This window comes from Eublepharis macularius, chromosome 2 (genome assembly GCF_028583425.1).
Source record: "Eublepharis macularius isolate TG4126 chromosome 2, MPM_Emac_v1.0, whole genome shotgun sequence".
NCBI classification, from domain to species: domain Eukaryota; kingdom Metazoa; phylum Chordata; class Lepidosauria; order Squamata; family Eublepharidae; genus Eublepharis; species Eublepharis macularius.
Genome location: NC_072791.1, coordinates 192,812,306 through 192,831,097, shown reverse-complemented (window position 1 = coordinate 192,831,097; position 18,792 = coordinate 192,812,306). Strand labels below are relative to the sequence as shown.

The following is an 18,792-nucleotide window of genomic DNA, read 5'->3' as shown; positions in this document are numbered from 1 at the left end:
ATGAGCTGAACCCTGTTTAGAACCTTGTCATAAAATGTGATTGTGTTTCTCCTCTAATCGATCCTGAGAGCATAACCCAAACATATTTTTAAAGTCTAACATCAATATGCATAAAGAATGGCACACTTCTAAGAATTACTGTAAAATATGAACAATTGTTTATTGTCAAACTACACACTAAAAATCAAAGGAATTTTATACAGAAGATGTGTGTTAGCGGGCAGAAACGTGGAAAAGTCAGTGGCAGCCTTGTTTTCACAGCATCCATTAGTTTTCTCAAAACAGTTGGTCAGACTCTGGCAATCTCTTCCATAGTTGGCACTTAGATAGCCATGGTGCACTGCAAGAACTGCAAAGGAAGTTTAACTCCATCAGAACAACCAATATTCAGTATGGGCTGTGTGATTTGTTCACTATCTTAATAAGTAGCTTTTACATACAAAGATACTATAAACTGACAGGATCTACTAAGCAACAAGAAGAACGACTGGGGCATCACAACTCAATAGATGAACTGAGCTACTTTGCTTTTTAAAAGTACATCAGTCTATCCTGCACATTATCATAAAAAACAATCTTGCCTTAAAAATACCCAATATCTCAGCAGGCTATGCCTGTGCCTTAGCTTTAGGTAAGTTCGCATTCTTTATATATATGTGCCTTTGCAGCTGTACCCTGAACATGGTATGCAATATACATAGAGATGTAAAACTTCCAGAAATTTAGAAAGCATGACGAAGATTTTCAGGAAAAATTGAGGAAAATGGAAATGTATGCAGTACTTACTTTATCAAACCTAAACCCATTTTGCTGCTTTAACCTACAGGGCATTATGTATAACTGAGCATATAAAGTTGTATTAACTGGCATATTTACAGAAAAAGTCTAAACGGCTTCATTTTCTCAAAGCAAAATTGCAAATATATTCAATACTGAAGCAAGAGAGAGATGCCTATCCTTATGTGATTTTAGAGTATTTCACTCATTCCAAAAGAGTATATATTTCCTTTTAAAGGAGTTCCCCCCCCCGAGTTTCCCCAAATTTCCACCAGAAAAATTGAAAAGGTCCACAGGAAAAAAAACAGAAAAAATTAACCCCCCCCAAAAAAAATACCTGTTCTGTGCCCCCCCCCACAAGGCCTTCACATCTCTAGGGATATTGGCTATTTCAGCTTTACTTTTTTACTTCAGAAGATGGAAACAAAGAAAATTATACTCCAACAGAGTTCAGCTCAAACTTTTGTTAGATATCATGTGACAAGTAATGGCCCAGAAAGGTCTGAATATACATTAGCAGTTGGCATGAGTTAAGTGCCAAAGACATCTACTTATTCCCAGTTCCAACAAGTTACGCATATACCAGTATTCCCTGTAACTACGGATCAGTGCTGGCATGTACTTTGGGCCTCAAATAAAGCCCAAGAGTTTGGGCAATGCCTTCTCCAGAATAGTGTGCAAGCATGAGACGGATTTTGGATACTAGTAAGTAAGCAATGCACTGGCCAATAAGGAACCATGACTGATAACACCAGGAGTTACAGCCTGAAATTTCTGAAGCTGGAAATGCACTTGGTTATAGCAGGTGTTTGCTGATGGATGTTTTTGCAGCCCTTTCATGCAAAGCTATTTTGGAAGACAGCTACCTTAGTTAAGCCTTCATTATTAGAACAGTTCAGTGTACAAGAAGTTTGTCACAAAGGCTACTACTAGACATTCCAAGGGCCTGCAAGCCTAATTAGGGAGTGAGCCACAATTCAAACAATACAGCCATCAAGTAAATACCACCTGAGACAATAAGCCTGCCACATGTATCAGTCATTATTTCATGATGTTATACCATAAGCATACAGGTGGTTTTCATATTCTGGTGGACAAGTTTAATAGCCCTTCAAGCCATATATCAAAATGTAAATATTAAAATGTAAATATTATAAATAAGTACAAATGTACAGCAAAAAGAAACTGAGGCAGCCAGAAGATGAGAGTCACCCAAGCTTAGTGCAGAGGGTGTCATGCATGTGATTTTGAAAGTAGCTGCCTGCACTACTTTGAGAGATGCTTTAAAAACTACTTAAATACTGCAAACATAAGAGAAAACTGAATTACCAAGTTACATCATGCACCTCTTGTTAGAGCGAATTAAAGTTTTTGCTACTTACATCATCATATACAAGATTCACAATGCCCTGTTGCATGCTGTCTCGTCTCCTGAAGAAATCTTCAAGAAGGATAATTAGATAAGTTTCTATTTTCACAATCTTGAGTTCTAGTACTGTACTCATTTTCAAATGATTTACATCTTTATTTAAATGTCTCTGCCTACAAAGGACTACACCTTTATGAAAGACATCTATTATTTGAATGATTAATACTCCTTGATTTAATTAATTCCACTGTCTCAGAAAATAGATACATTCATTGGAGCAGAGTCTTCTTCAAATATTGTTCACTGAAATGGCTCTATGTTTTTCAAGCTTACAATGCTTATAACTACAATTAAACCATCACCTTTATATTTGGAACTTCTCATAATGTTATTTTCCTTACTTTGAATTACTAGGAGTCATAATATGTTGCATGCCTTTCTGAATTATAAGAAAGAAATGGAAACAGTTTAAATAACAGGCTGCAGAAGTCCTTACACTAAACCTCATTCTGAAGTTTTACTTTCAGCTATATAGACATCAGGTATTGAATCATTATTCCAGCAAAAAAACCTTACCTGTCAAAGCCCGAAGCTTTACACAACATGCCACATAGTCATCAAAAAAAATTCTGCCATTCTTGCTGTATCGTTTGACAATAGCAATTAATGTCTGCGGACTTAGCCTATAACCTGGATAAAGTAAAAAAGTTGTATTGTTAAGTTTAACTTCACAGTATAAATGCTTTGGATATTAAACATTCTAAGTGAAAATTTCCAGCAACCAAAAGGAAAACTTTGACAGACAACAAAATGGGCATGCTGCTAAAATAAAGCACCCGCTGAGTTGGACTCTGAAAAGCATAATCCTACAGAGAGTTATTCAGTCAACTGCCTGAAGTAAATGGCTTTGGACTACAATGAGTCTGCATAGGACTGCACTGCAAGGCACCAGGCTCTATCACTCTGATGGCCAGAGAGAGACCCAGGTCTGCTGTCAAGGAAGAACAAGGTCAATATGAAGGGGCTATTTACAGCACAGAAGTGAAAGGTGGGAAACAAGTGCTGAACTCTGCCTTTTCCACTTTTTCACATAACATAGTGAGGCAATCTGTTTAATATTTGGCTTTCAAATATCAAGAAGAGGTTCTGTTAACACCTGTCCTTTAAGATGCTCCATTATTTATTAACCGAGTATTGTTCAGCAGTCTCTTCTTCTTCTTCTTGATTACTGAACGAATTTATCTGTAGTCTACCACCCAAACTTGGAAATTGCACTGGTAAGCTATAGAGATAATACGTTACATAAACATTCTACTTTAAAACTATTTTTCATCCAAAATTGTTGCAGTGCCTCTAAGAGCTCATCCAAACCATTTCCAAGTTATATGGGTAACAAGAAATGTTGCCAAGTGAATGCAACCTAAAGTTTCAGCTAAGAATTGGTCTTTAACAAATTCATAAGTAACATAATTTCACTTTGGTGTTACCTTACCCATAGCTACAATGACTTGAGTCAGTTCATGAAGTTCTACAGTCCCACTTCGGTCTTGATCAATCATCATGAAGTTTTGCTTCCAAGCACTGAGAGCTGCCCAGAGTTCCTTAAATTCATTGAATCCCATTTTCCCAGTATTATCTCTCTGAAATTAACTGGTTAAAAAAAAAACTTCACAGAATTCTCCAACAATTATTCATAGTTATAGCAAATTTCCCCTCTGCCTGTATTCAAAAGCTTGCTTATAATATTTAAGCAGGTATTCTGAATTAAAAGTCACTGTCTCACTTGTTCAATATCTTGTTATGTTGTATTAATATTCTGAAATACTACAAAGGATAATCTTGGCAAAGGAAGGCATCAGGAGGCAAAAGAAGCTAGATAGAAATGGGAAGCTTCCAAGTTTGTTCTAAAGCAACAAATAAGCATTTTGCCACCAAATGTGACAAACTAGGGGAAAATCCAGTCTGCTGCCTATCCAACTTTGTTAATGTAATGACTCTGTGCCTTACTAATGCTCTCTTCCTTAAGGTCCTTAGAGTTCCAGGAAGGCAGAGGCTGAGAAGTATCTTATTTTTCTGCTACATTCTCTCATTTGGTGCCTGGTTTTCAATCAAAGCTTCACCACTGTCAGCTGCCAGTACATTTGTATACACATACAAGTTTACAAGGATAAAATAAACCAGGATAAAGTCACAAAACTACCCTTTATGATTTTCCAACACTTAATACCAGGAATCTATGTTTTTTTTTAAAAAAAGAAGAACTTGGATAGTAGGAATGGGAAAGACCTTCACCTATCAGCTGAGCATGCAGTGACAGTCAGAGCAGACGTCACCAGGAGCCTTACTTGATAGGACTGTCCTATCCCTCTGCTCAGTTAAAGGTGATGCGGAGGCAACTCTTGCGTGTGGAAGAACCTTCTGTGTGGGTGAAATGGTCCTCACCCCAGAGACACTCTACCATTAGATTAGTGAAGTTGCAGGATACAACTCACTACAAGATGCCTTTCACTAGACGAATCATTAACAATACGGTAACTGAAGAACACAATATTTTAAAAATGCTTATTTTAATAACTACTCGGTCCCCCTTCTTTATTGCTTCCATTATGTGGAACAAGTCAAACTCTAGCCTAATCTAGTGTCCCATCCAACTTCCTATTATCTTGGTTCTAGAAAGCCCTGTAGCCTCACCAAGGGGAGGAATAGGTTGGGAGTGTTACCAACTTTTTTGATTGTTTAATACCAACACCCATGCCTCAACAGAACATGCAGGTAAAGTACTGCAAACTTCTGGGGAAGAAGTATTGCAAGCAAGCTTTGAAACACCTAGTTCAGTGAACACATTCTTTGATGACAACACACATAAGGTTACTATATTCCAGCTACATAAAATGAGTAGCCAGTAAAGAAAATGCTATCAAACCATATCAATGCCTCCAATTCTTTTAACACTTGACAAAGAATGAAGGTTCTGCAGCATATCTGAAATTTGTTTAAAACTCTTCCTATTGTCCAACCTCATTGTTAATTCTACAGCAAGGCCTACCAAATTCTGTAGGATTTACTCCCATGTGTCTCGTCACAGCCTAGTACTGACAATTAGGACGAGATCAGTTCTCATTCCTCCCCTCCCATTCACTTCTTCCAAGCTTTGCCGCAGTCTAGAATCGAGGTTTGCACCCTGTACCTTTGCTCAGCGCACATATTTCAGCAGGTGCTCTGAAGAAAGTGCTCTGCTGCAGAGCTTGCTTCCTGTGAAGCCAGGCACTCAGGGTTCACTGAAAAAAACTGGAACGGCAAACATGAAAGCACCTAGCACCAGAGTAAGCAAGCTCTGCAGCAGGACTGCCTCTGTCACACCCAGAGAGATGTATGAACAGAGCAAAGATATAGGACCCACACCAGAATCAGATACACTCCTACATTCTTGTGAGATTCTTCTCCCAGTCTGTAAACCTTTGTTCCATTGTTCATCCAACCACAACACAACTGTACCCATAAGATACTAAGTTGATTGTTCCACTCTGGCCATCTTTTAAAAGGATACATCCAACATTGATATCATAATTCTGCAGGTCTCCAAGCTGAATGCTGAAATTACAAGCAAAGGATGCATTACTACATGGTCAACTGTATTGATCTCAACTTTAACCATAATTAGTCTGTCATAATTAGTAGCATTAATGAAATTCATAAAAACTAACTATTCAAGTACAAATTACACTTAATGGGTTGTGAAACAATGGCTGATTTGTTAAAAATGGAGAATCATGATGAACACATACTAAGGATGAGGAAAAAGTCTTCTATTTTGCCAATCTACACAATCTGTGCAATTTGTATACAAATAAAAAATACTGTAAAATTTATTCCAGAAAGGTGCTACCAGCTGAATGTACTTTTCAAAACAAGAGTGCTATTCTAACTGGAGTTACACATTTCTATGTCTACTGAAATCAATGGACTTAGAAGAGTGTAACTCTGTTTAGGATGGCACTGTTTTAATGGAAACCAGCATCAATTAGGAATTGTGAAAATCTTCCTCAGTAGGAAGATCTGCAAACAATTCCTGATATGCTGAATAGCCAGCTGGATTCCTTACCAGAAATTTCATGAAGTGGAAATAAAAACTAGTATTACTATCCAAAAGTTTTTGACATACAGTTTACCTTTACCAAGATTTAAGAACATCAATAGTGGCTTGAGGGGGTCTTAAGCTGCCTTCTGAGCCTTTAAAACAGTCACATTTTCTTAATTTTTTCCCCTTTTTTTAGCATTTTCGTTTCAGGAAAATGACGTGTCTTATACGCTAAATCCATGAATATGCAGATTATGAAATATATGTTTTTCCTGTTATGCAGTAAGGTTAATTTTACAATATATCACGGTTTCCCCAACAATCCTGTTTCGGGTATACTCACAATATTCTTGCACTTTTTAGTTGTTTGAGAGGCTATTGTTTAAACAGCAATCATTGCAGGCACTTTACATGCAAGAAAATGCTGGCAAAGTGATCTTATTTTCACTTAAACTTATGTACCTCAGAATTTAAATTAAAATATTTATGTACACAATTTCAACCAGTGGACTTTCAAAGGAGTAACTAAATTTGTTGCAGCAAGTTCAACTGATGTACTGAGAAGAACAACAACCGTCCGTGGGATACAGAAGCAAAAAAAAAAAATGTACCACCCCTAACTGGATTTTATACATTTGGCTTCTATCTGGTCCTGGTGGTGCTTTTCAGTCACAAGACACAAACAAAGCACAGTATTTTGGCCATTTGGCCAAAGGAAAAAAGACCATTAATATACACGCCTCTAATTAGCAGACAGGATCTGACAAAAGAGCTGCCAAGTGAGCATACAAGAAAAAGCCACTAACGTAATGCCTGGCCTCAGGACAAATTAAATATGATGGCGTCCACAGGTCTGATTCGTGGATACTGCTATTTAATATGATGGTGCCCACAGGTCATACCCCTGAATGTGACCACATTTCGTTTGGCCCTCCAGGTACAGGAGGACTTCAATCTGAAGAATATTAAAAAGGGGGATGTGTTTATTTTGTTAACAGCAACCTGCTTCCTCTCTCCTCAATGCCAATGAAAGGTCCAAGGGTGGAAACTTTGAAAAGGCATGGATCTGGTATTCAAGAAGAGAGTCAAAAATCCAACTGAACTCACTTAAAATAGTTCTCTAGATCTTTGTCATTGTATCCAAGTGAGATAATGTTATTGTGACACTTCACAACAACACACATCTTGCATATGAAGTTGCTAGGTATTTACTCCAGATATTTTGATTTTTTAAATAAAACACATTATTTTTTGTGTACATAAAGGTTAAATTTAAAGTGGCCATTAAGTCTTACGAGTGTAAGTTCCAGTAATTCCAGACTGCGTTAGACATCTCTGTAGCTCCTCAGCATCGACCTCACCATCCTGTAAAGTGAATGCAGACATATTTGACATTCAGGACACTGAACAATCTGGTCATACACCATCAAGTATATGTGAATAACAGACAGCCAACTAAACTCTAGCCAAATTTACAGACCTACAATACTTCAGAAGAATCCCTCACCTAAAAGTCTGCCGTACTAAGATTATACTGTATACAAATAATCAGAAATATTATATTATTTCAATATTCATTATTTTAAATTAAGTATATTGTCACTAGAGATTATAGTGATATTTCACAGTAACAGAGAGCTTTCATTTGAAGTGGCTAGGTTATTTGCTCCAGGGATACTGATCACATATGAAACTGCCATATATTGCATCAAGGTCCATCAAGGTCAGTATTGTCTACTCAGATTGGGAGTGGCTCTCCAGGGTCCAGGACTTCTTGGTCCTTTATAACTGAAGATGCTGGGGATTGAACCTGGGACCTTCTGCATACGAAGCAGATGCTCTCCCACTGAGCCATGGCTCCTTGCCTTTTTAAAGAAAAAATCACACACACACAAAAGTGTTTCACTTGCAGCTTTGTAAATTACTAGAGAAACCAATAAACAGACATAAAAGGCTTTTTCCTTTCACATCTTCCCTACAAGTTTATACTATGCATTTGCTAATTTTACAGATAAACTGAAGCCCAACTGTGTACAGACACAAGAAAAAGATTTATTATTATTTTTTTATTGACTTTGGATTTCTATTCTGCCCTCCCCACAAAGGACTCAGATCTTTCTACTACCAAACTCAAAAGATGATCGACTAACATTTCATCTCCAATGGAAGAAAATTCACTCACCATGGCAGGAAGTGTAGTATTTTCTACTACCATGGCACATCCAGCTAGGAGGATACACCTGGCACAAAATTTTCCAATACAGAAAGTCCCACATGCAGGTAATGTATTACTGTACATTATACTATCTTCCCCCCAATTGATTTTACAGCCTGCCCACGCCAAACGAAAGAGCTATTAGCGAGCTTCTCCAATGAAAGTATCAATGAGGTATTTTATAAGTACAAAGTCCAGCATTTCTTGATTTGAACCCTATTCTAATCCCATTAGTCTAAGGTTGGAAAGACTGGGCTTCTTCCTAGAGGATGATGCAAATCATATTAGCTACTTCATACTGAATCAGCTCATCTTCCTCCTGGCTATATCAAATAACTTAGTACCATGCAGATGCAAAAATGACATCACTGTCTGCAGGAGAAAGTATTAACTCGAGCATTATTTAGCCACATTTGAATAGTGTAAAGGTGCAGCATATATAGCTCTACTAAACATGTCTAGTAGACCATGAATCACTGTGGCTTTGTAGTTAAGATAATGTCCAACATGACTATGACTATGCAATAAAGTAATTATGACATTTACCAGAAAAGAGAAAGAATTTTTCATTGGGTAAGCTCGCAGAGAGAAAGGAAAAACTAAAATTTTGGTGGTGAATATACTTCTGAGCCTCATTGACCAATGCAATGTAATTCAACAATACTCAGAAAATATGTTCCTGCTTTTACCCTCCCCTCCAAAAGTAATACCCATGTTTCTGTGAATTTCTACCTGATCAGTTCTTTTGAGTGTCAGGGCCCACGCTTCCATCACCCCACTGGTCTTGCTACATGGCAGATGACAGACTGTGCTTAATTGACTGGTACTTCAGGAGTGAATGTTTATTCCTCCTATAAAAAACTAAATTCACTAAAATATTACACTTGAGAATTAAGGAAAAAATAGAAGTCAACAAGTGTTCAAGATCCTATGCAGCAAAATTCAAAACAAATAAAAATCTTTTCCTTGCCCACTTATTTTAGCTCTCATAAATACAGTGACTCTTAAAGCAAAGTTTTAGGTAGGTAACCATGTTGGTCTGCAGCAGAACAGCAGGATATGAGTTCAGTGGCAGCTTAGAGACCAACAAGATTTTCAGGGGATAAGCTTTTGAGAGTCAAAGCTTCAGATACCAAAAAGCAATGGTTTTCAAAATGTGTTCTGGACAACTCCAGGGCTCCTTGAAAGCTTATTACAGGGATTCTTCAATGAAAAGCTCAATGATGTGAGCAAGCCAGAAAACCTAAAAAGACCGCTTGCTCACTGCTACTAATCTTCTCTGTTGCACCACTGCAAACAGGGTTGGATTCTACCTAAAGTGTACTCTCAGCTTATATACAACCAAACAGACCCTATCAAATATGCCCCAGATGTATGATACAGTTTAATCAGCAAAAATGGAAAGGGTTCCTTGAAGATAAAGTTTAAAAACCACAACTTCGGAGTTCTAAGGAAATGCAAAGGCGGCAGCAATTTTGTCTGCAAAGGAAGGACAGCTCTTGAATCCAAGTAACATTGTAGCAAAACACTGAAATCATGTATTTAGCTGCAAGCCACATTTACTTTTGGATACATAACCAATTCAGGAGTTTGTGAGAGTTCTAATACATATAACAGATTTTCAGTACATGCAAAGACTTCCTAATTAATTCACTGAAGAAGGCAGCTCTAAGCACACATTATTTCGCATTCCTATGGTAGGAATATTCCTATGGTAGGAATATTTCTGGCAAGTCATTTCTCTTCCATGCTGGTTATTCTGAATCAGAAACTGTCCTAACTACTCCAAGTATAACTCTAAGTGATCTAAGTTCTGTGAAGCATTCAAGATTCTTCATATAGCGAACTTCTTAGTCTAAAAATGACTGTATCCAAAGCAAGAACATCTCAAATTACTAAAGTCAAGATGGCTGTTTTATAAAAGACAGCCACTTCTCTAGAAGTTTAAAGCCGTTTTATCATCCACAGTTTTATCTATCAAATTCTTGTTTTTTATTCAGCCATTTCTACTATTTCTTGTGAGGAAAAGAAGCAATCACAAACGCACCCAGGGAACACATGGCTGTTTCAGCAGTTACTGCCAGAATGAAGACAGTCACTAGAAGCCAGTTGCATTCTGGTGACTGATCTTCTCGATTCTTCATTTGTAAGAGGAATAATACTGAATGGGAGGTAGAGACCATATTTTGTCTATTAATACTTATCTATTTTCTATTCTAGTTTTTAGTGAAGTCAGCATTTTTGCATTAGCTTTCAATTTGCTGTAGCAAGAACTAGATGTCTGAATGAGCAACTCAACAGCAGATGCATAAGAGGAGCTATGTCTTTTGTGTCAACAACCTGTTATTGTCACTCATGACACCTCTCATAATAGAGCAGCTTTCCCTAGACCGAAAATATAAAGAGGCGCTCTGTTATCTGCTACCTAGCTGTTTGCTTCTCTACCCAAAGAGAAGGAAGAAGAGGGAAAAAATAGCACTAGCTTTCCAACCCACTTGTATGCTCCATTTTCTCCAAGTGTTCACTGAAAGTCTAATATTCTAAGCTGAGAGCTTCTCTCTCAACTGGCCATACCTAGAATTCACACATGACAAATTCAATACACAGGAGCCAAAATCATGAAAGTAATGTACCCTGAAGGGAAACTTTTGATGTATCACAGATTGTGGGAACAAGTACGAGCCTCGATTATCTTCCTGCAAATCTAAACTCGCCAATTTCATTTAAGTACATAGACAAGTCTGCATGCCTCTGATCTGAGTGTTTTAACACACACTACCTGGAAGCTTCAGAAGTAGGATAATTCAATCATTAATGTTCATGAGAATGCACAATCCAGATGAATACGAGGTGCACAGATTTTTTTAAAAATCAAGAATACTTCATTGTCTATCCGATGCTCCTATCACTAATCCAAACAATGCCTATAGCTGTCCATAGTAACTGATTGTTTCTTATGTCACTATGCAAACAATAGACTAGACAGAAGATATTGTAAATGTAAAACCACTCAAATGTTGCATCTGTAATATCCCTTCAGGCTAATGTAAAAGCACTTCAAAGATTACTTCCCTTTAATTACTTACAATTTTGTAGAATCTCCTCCTAAAATGCTCTGCCTCCTTTCTAGGAACGTTAAAGGAAACTAAGATAGATGAGTACCTAACTCAGATAGCATGTGTTCTTAAAACTATACTATTTTTTGCATTTCAAATTACAAGTATCTATGCTTCTGAACTGTATGAAACTCACTAACACCAGGAGAATTTGAGAAATAGTGTAGTGTAGAGAAAATATCTGATCAAGAATAAAAATTGAGGTGTACATAAGATGTGTTTATTGAAACTCTTAATGCATAGGGTTGAATAAGTAAGTGTCATCACAACTGAGGCACATCACCTCAATTTGTAAAAACTGTTGAAATTAAAATGCCAAGGCAAAAAAAAAAATCTAAAGTAAAGTTACTCACCTGAAATGGGAGTTCTTCATGAATATGGACTTTGCAGATCGACATCTTGGGAGAATGCATATTGGCATCACAAGTCCCAAAACGTTCTAGAGACCAATGACCTGTGGGGCCATGCATATGCCCTTTGATGAATCTTTACTATAACCTTTTAACCACTTCTCTTGCCTCGTTCACACAGACATTGATTCCTGTTACTACACTATAAAATACCTAGCCATATGCAATATACTTCTCATTCTGTAAACCCAGAAGCCTGAGGAAGACTCAAAAATAGGAAAAAGTTGTTCTTCATGCTTTTTAATACTGCATCTATAATAATTATTTAACAGGAGTACAGTCCATTTAACCCCATTCTAGTATGCCACACAGTCTTATAAATTTGGACTGGAATTTGCAGCAGAACAAAATAAACTTTCACTGCCTGTTCTTAAACCAGAACTTAGATTTCCAAAACAACTTTTGCTAAAAATAAGAATTGAACAATTCACTTCAGTGTGCTTCTAGAACAAGCAAACAATCAAACAAACAAAAAATGAAAAATGCCATTGCTCCAGTAAGAAAATATTAGTAAACTTGCCAATGACCGACTGGAAGAAACATGAAACCTAATGTTGCTCCCCAAGTTTTATTTTACCATTTGTAATCAACAAAAATAAGCCCAGGCCAAAAATATAAGTGATCCACCATGCAGGACTCCTTATATGAAGCCAATTACCATGCAGTTTGACTAGCCATTATAATACCTCCTCCCCCACCCCAAGAAAGGAAAAGCTAAAGGTTGTTCTTAATTTGCAGCAGTTAGCAGCAAATCAATGACAGACCTACACAGATATTAGATGATGTTAAAAATTCAATTGCTGGCAACACACTACATGCTGACAAGCAGATCACTCCTACACACAAAACAATTCTTTTTCAAAACTTGAAGAAAGTAGTTTTAACTTACCTGTCCAGCAATAGCACTGAAAAATGTCCACATAGGATCAGCAGCAGCAGCAGCAGCATAGGCACCAGAATAAACAGAATATCCAGAAGATCCAGCATGGGCCACACTTGGTACTCCTCCTGGGACCGGCTGGCCCATGGCCATTTGCATTGGCATCTGACCACGGTAAGCGCCATACTTTTATGAAGAGAATAAGCATATTTCACTATACTTACCAGCTCAGTATAAACATACATGCCACTGAAGTCTGTTTTCCTATAGCCAAACACAAGTATTCTGTCCATATACCACTACACCTCATTTTGTTAAGAAAAAACAACTCAACCCACACCATGTCAAACCAAGATGTGTGGCAAGTATTTGGGTTTGGCCAGATGAAAGTTTGAAAGAAGGCACTTTAACTCTCAATTTGGAATTAGACCAGTGCCTTCAACTCAGAGAAACCAGACAGAGGACTCAAAATCTCTGTTTCCCACTTAGTGAACACATTTACACATACATGTAACAAAAGAATGAGAATGTTTATCTTAAGTAAATTTTAAACAAGGATGTTCCATTTCTGTAGAATTCCAACAAATAGTAACAGTCCCAAATTCCCATAGCGGGAAAGTGATATTTAACAAGTGGAATTCCAAAAAGCATCAAACACAGTACATTAGGATGACTGTTACTTCCCCCCACCCCCCAACACCTAATTAGAATAAAGAAAGAACCCTATAGATGTGGGGAGAAAAACATTTCAGGGCAATAATGAAGAAAACATTCTCTTCCAACAAAGTCTAAATTCAGTAACAAAAATGGATGGCACTCTACTACTATTCACTGTCGTTAAACGCAGTTTGACTACAGTTATAGCTTTCAGGGTTTTAACGGGGTGTGTTGGGGGCGGGGGGAGCTGCCCATATACTTGTGCACACTTCCCAATTTCTAAGAAACAGGTCTTTAAAGGCATACACTTCAAACAGGTTCAATCCGTGTATCGAGGGTTGCTTACTCACTCGCTCACGTCGCCTTTAACATTAGCTCATCCCCCAGAAATTAAGCTGGTGACGCTTTCTCAGCGCTAGGCCTGTAGCACAGCACAGCGCCTTTCTGGCCCTGCCGCACAGTTATGACGGCTTGGACCTGTTCTTAAGAAAGAGGAAACGGGAAGTGGCGACCCTCCGTTCCCCCTTTCCCCAGAAATGCTCATCATTCTAGGGAGAGGGAACACTGCTCGCACTCAAAGACATTATCTGGCAGCACCCACCCAAGGCCAGGCAACGTTTACGAAGAGAGAAGGGGCCGGAATGCTTCCGCTCCGTGAGAGAACCGCGGAGCTGAAGAGACGGAGAAAAGACAAACAAGACGCTGACAGGGCGGGGGGGGGGAGCCGGAGCCGGGCCTTCCCTCCAATCGCCTCCCTCGTACTCACCGCTCCGAACCCTGGGTACGTCATCCCGCCGTTAGGAGAGAAGACCGTTAGAAGGCGGGGGAGGGGAAGAACCGCTGCCCGGATTCGAAACAGGCACGAGCTTAAAATCTACCACAGGGCCGCTTGCCACTAGGATCCTGGAATAGGCCCTCTCCTTCCGGGCTCGACGCACGAAAAGAAAAGCGGAAGTCCCACTATCCGCTCGTCATGCCCTAATGCTTCTTGCGATTGGCTGAGAGGATACTCCTCCCCTTCCAGGATTGGCTTCCAGGGGGAGGAGGAGGGGTAAAAGCAAGACGGGGGAGGAAAGGGGGAAACAAACACCGGCGAGACGGATGACGTCTTCGGCGGAAGGGGCGGGGTAAAGAGGTGGTGGTCGTCCGTAAGGAATGCGGTGCTATGTTAAAATGTTATAACTAGCAAATTTGTTATTATTATTAATTAATATTAATCACAGTCCAGGATTCATTATTATTGTTGTTATTACTACTACTACTACTCTGGTGTAGAGTTTGGTGTATTAGTCTATTTCATCAGGCTACATCTTAGGAAGTGGGTTCAAATTCAGGGAAATGTACGCTGGATTGTTTTAGCCTATAAAGTACCATCAAACTCCTATTGGGATTCCTCACAATGCAGTAAATCCTCTGGAATTTCTGAGAAATTATAGGCAGCTGTGTTGGCCCATATAATAAGAAATAGCAGAACAATGGTATAATAAATTTTCAGCACCAACTTAAGTGTCAGAAAGTTCTTTTGAGTTCTCCAGAGCTCTTCATCAGACTCATTGTTAAATATCAAAGGGGGAAAAAAAACAGGGTAATGTTCCACAAGACTCAAAGCCTGCCTTTTTAACATTTTTGGAACTTCCTAGCAAGTTGGCAGACAGAACAAACAAACCTAAGGATGTCTACTGAGAAGTCCCATTTGATTCAATGAAGCTTGCTCTGAGGACAGCATTCTTAAGATTAGAAAGGGGCAAAGTACAAAACCAGTTTTGAAAAGCTCTGGATGCTACTGAGACAGAGAAGTAAAAAGGCCTCCCTTCCTTTGAAAGCTGTTTGTGAGAGACTGAAAGAACAGAGTAACACACACCCTGGATTCATTGTTAGGGGAGCTCAAAGTTGAGTGTTTTCATATGTTACTTTTCAATGGATTCAATTTTACCAAGTATATAGGTATGTTTGTTTATATTGTATTTTTCTTATGTAAGCCACTTTGATTCCTCATTGCTTGCTGGGTGACCTTGTGCCCGTCACACATTCTCAGCCTAACCTACCTTGCGGGGTTGTTGTGAGGAACAAATGGAGCAGAGAAGAATGATGTGAGCTGCTTTGAGTCCCCTTTCAGGAGAAAGGTGGAATATAAATGAAGTTAAATAAATAACTAAAATTGGCAATTAAAAAAACAGAAAAAGCCTCTGAAGATGGGAGGAGATGGCCACTGGAACAGGGAAAATGTCGTGCGACCTACTGTGCTTCTATACTGTCTTGGCAACCACAGCAGCAATAGGGGAACCACACAAGCTCATTCCTACCTGGAAACCACCTATGTGGCCAAGACCTTTAAGACTGTATAGCCTGAGACATTCTCCCACCCCCTTTAACATCCAGCCTGATTAAGAGTTGTGGAGGATTGAAAACCATGCAGACTCTATTTTGATATTTTGCTGACCTTAAAAAAGTATGACATGGCCCTCGTTTGTGGGTTAGGGATTATTTAAACACCAACCGTTGCACCACATGGGCTCTAGATGCAGCAGAGCTAGTATCTTTTAAGAACTGCCTGGGCTTAGTAAACAGCAAACATGTGACAACAGTTTTCAAATCTATGTAAACAACAGCACCATGGCCTACATATTCAGAATCTTGCAATGATGACACGAGCTGTATCATCTAATACTAGGAAGGTTTTTTTTTCAATTGTAAGACACCTGTCCTCTTTATATAAATAAGATTTAAAAAGGAGTGGAAACTAGTTTCAGGTGATTTCCATGATAGCATTTCTCTCCTTAAAGTAGTAATTGCATCACAGGTATTGATTTAAAAGTATATTGTTAAGTCATCTTGAGAATTCAAAGCTATTTCATCACTAGTTAGAGAAAAGCTTTCATCTTTATTATCCTTTTGCCCTTTTTATATATTTTATCCCATCCTTTCTCTAAGGAGCTCTGAAGTGTGTATATGGTTTTTCTCTCCTACATTTATATATTTATTTATTTATTTACAGAATTTATTTCCTGCCCATCTGTCCTCATCAGGGCCACCAAGGTGATTAACAGATTAAACACATGCACTCTTGGAATACATGATAATGCATGAGATCTACCCAGGCAAAAATTATCCTTGGGGTTTTTTTAGTTTTTAACCAAACGAAGTTGGAATACTGTACAGAGCATATATATTTGCACCTTGTCCTCAATACGTGCCTGATAGACTGAATTTGACTATGTACCAAGCAAAGGGTGGAAGGGTATTATTATTTCACAATGAGCTGTAGTGACCTTGTTGTTATTGTTGTTGTTTCTGTTGTTTCTTACTAGTGTTGTTTAATTGTTGTAAAAATTAAAAATTCCAAAAATAAAAAAGTTTTTTTTTAAAAAAAAACACATCTTAAAAAACATTAAAACCAAAACAATTCATTAAAATGATTAAAACCAAGTTAAAATACACATGCATAACAACTACAATTAAAAACAGGGCAGGAAGGATGTATCACTGAAGGAATACCAAACAAAATGAAGAAGTCTCACCAGTTGGTGGCAGGCGGCAACAAAAGGGTACAGGTATCTCCGGGGAGAGAGTTCCAGAGTTTTGGCGCTACAAGTGAAAAGGTCCTCTCCTGAGTTGCCATCCTCCTAATCTCAGAGGGTGGTAGCCCCTGAAGCAGGACTTCGGATAGAGTTGTTGACTCATGGTTTGGAAATAGCTGGAGATTTGGGGGTGGCGTTTGGGGAGGGAATTAGATGTTATGCAATAGAGTTCATCCTCCAAAAATGCCACTTGCTGAGTAAGGCTTGGAGTTTGGCAATCCTAACTTTGGAATTTGACCATGGTGGCCAGGTAAGTTCATAAGAGAATAGGTGGTCTTTCAGGTATGCTAGTTCCAAACCATGTAGGGCTTTAAAAGTCAAAACTAGCACCTTGAATTGTTCCTGGAAATAGATTGGGAGCCAGTGTAGATGGGCCAAGACTGGAGTGATATAGTCCCTATGAAATATATTTAGGTATCAAAACAAACCTATGAGGTGGGGTAGGGCCAAATTACCCGGTAGAGTTACAGTTAGAGTTATTTGGCTGTCAGAGACATCTGCTTGGTATGGTTCTTATCCAAATCATCTATTACATGCATTGTTAGCTTGGGCACAAACAGATACCATGTTGTATTGTCGAAGGCTTTCACGGCTGGAGAACGATGGTTGTTGTGGGTTTTCCGGGCTGTATTGCCGTGGTCTTGGCATTGTAGTTCCTGACGTTTCGCCAGCAGCTGTGGCTGGCATCTTCAGAGGTGTAGCACCAAAAGACAGAGATCTCTCAGTGTCACAGTGTGGAAAAGATGTAGGTCATTTGTATCTACTCAGGAGGTGTGGGGTTGAGCTGAGTCATCCTGTAAGAGTTTCCCAGGGTGTGGAATCCTAATGGCGGGAGGCTTCACTGTATCCTGAGGAGGTTCCTTTGCATATGGATTGGTACTTGATGTGCTAATCTTCTCTGCAGGGCTATTGTCGGGGATAGAATGTTTTGTTAGCCTGGTGTTTTTCAGAACTGGAAACCATGCTCTGTTCATTCTTAAGGTTTCATAAATGCGGTTCGCCTGTGTGGTTTTGAAGATTCTTTTAGTTGTGAGAAAAGATGGGATGGTTCTTGTGTCCCTGCAGCGTAGGAGAAAGGTTAAACAACAGAGTAGATGTGCTTTCTTGTTCCGAAGTGTTTCCAATCTCCGGGTCTGTTGGAATGTTTCCTCCCCGTAGAGGTGTTCGATGTATTGTCGAAGGCTTTCACGGCCGGAGAACGATGGTTGTTGTGGGTTTTCTGGGCTGTATTGCCGTGGTCTTGGCATTGTAGTTCCTGACGTTTCGCCAGCAGCTGTGGCTGGCATCTTCAGAGGTGTAGCACCAAAAGACAGAGATCTCTCAGTGTCACAGTGTGGAAAAGATGTTGGTCATTTGTATCTACTCAGGAGGGGTGGGGTTGAGCTGAGTCATCCTGTAAGAGTTTCCCAGGGTGTGGAATGCTAATGGCGGGAGGCTTCACTGTATCCTGAGGAGGTTCCTTTGCATATGGATTGGTACTTGATGTGCTAATCTTCTCTGCAGGGCTATTGTCAGGGATAGAATGTTTTGTTAGCCTGGTGTTTTTCAGAACTGGAAACCATGCTCTGTTCATTCTTAAGGTTTCATAAATGCGGTTCGCCTGTGTGGTTTTGAAGATTCTTTTAGTTGTGAGAAAAGATGGGATGGTTCTTGTGTCCCTGCAGCGTAGGAGAAAGGTTAAACAACAGAGTAGATGTGCTTTCTTGTTCCGA

The 18,792-nt window shown here is 39.0% G+C and overlaps 1 protein-coding gene across 1 annotated transcript; it reads right to left on the bottom strand.

Annotated features, from left to right (window-relative positions):
• Positions 1 to 135: 135 nt before the first annotated feature.
• GCA (grancalcin) lies at positions 136 to 14,457 on the bottom strand. The gene is made up of 8 exons (XM_054970873.1): positions 14,269 to 14,457; positions 12,855 to 13,031; positions 7,520 to 7,589; positions 5,694 to 5,737; positions 3,639 to 3,786; positions 2,723 to 2,836; positions 2,160 to 2,218; positions 136 to 349 (listed from the first exon to the last, which is right to left on the bottom strand). Exons 1-8 carry the CDS (start codon positions 14,290 to 14,292, stop codon positions 323 to 325), a joined length of 663 nt encoding a protein of 220 aa, XP_054826848.1. The 5' UTR covers positions 14,293 to 14,457; the 3' UTR covers positions 136 to 322.
• Positions 14,458 to 18,792: the final 4,335 nt, after the last annotated feature.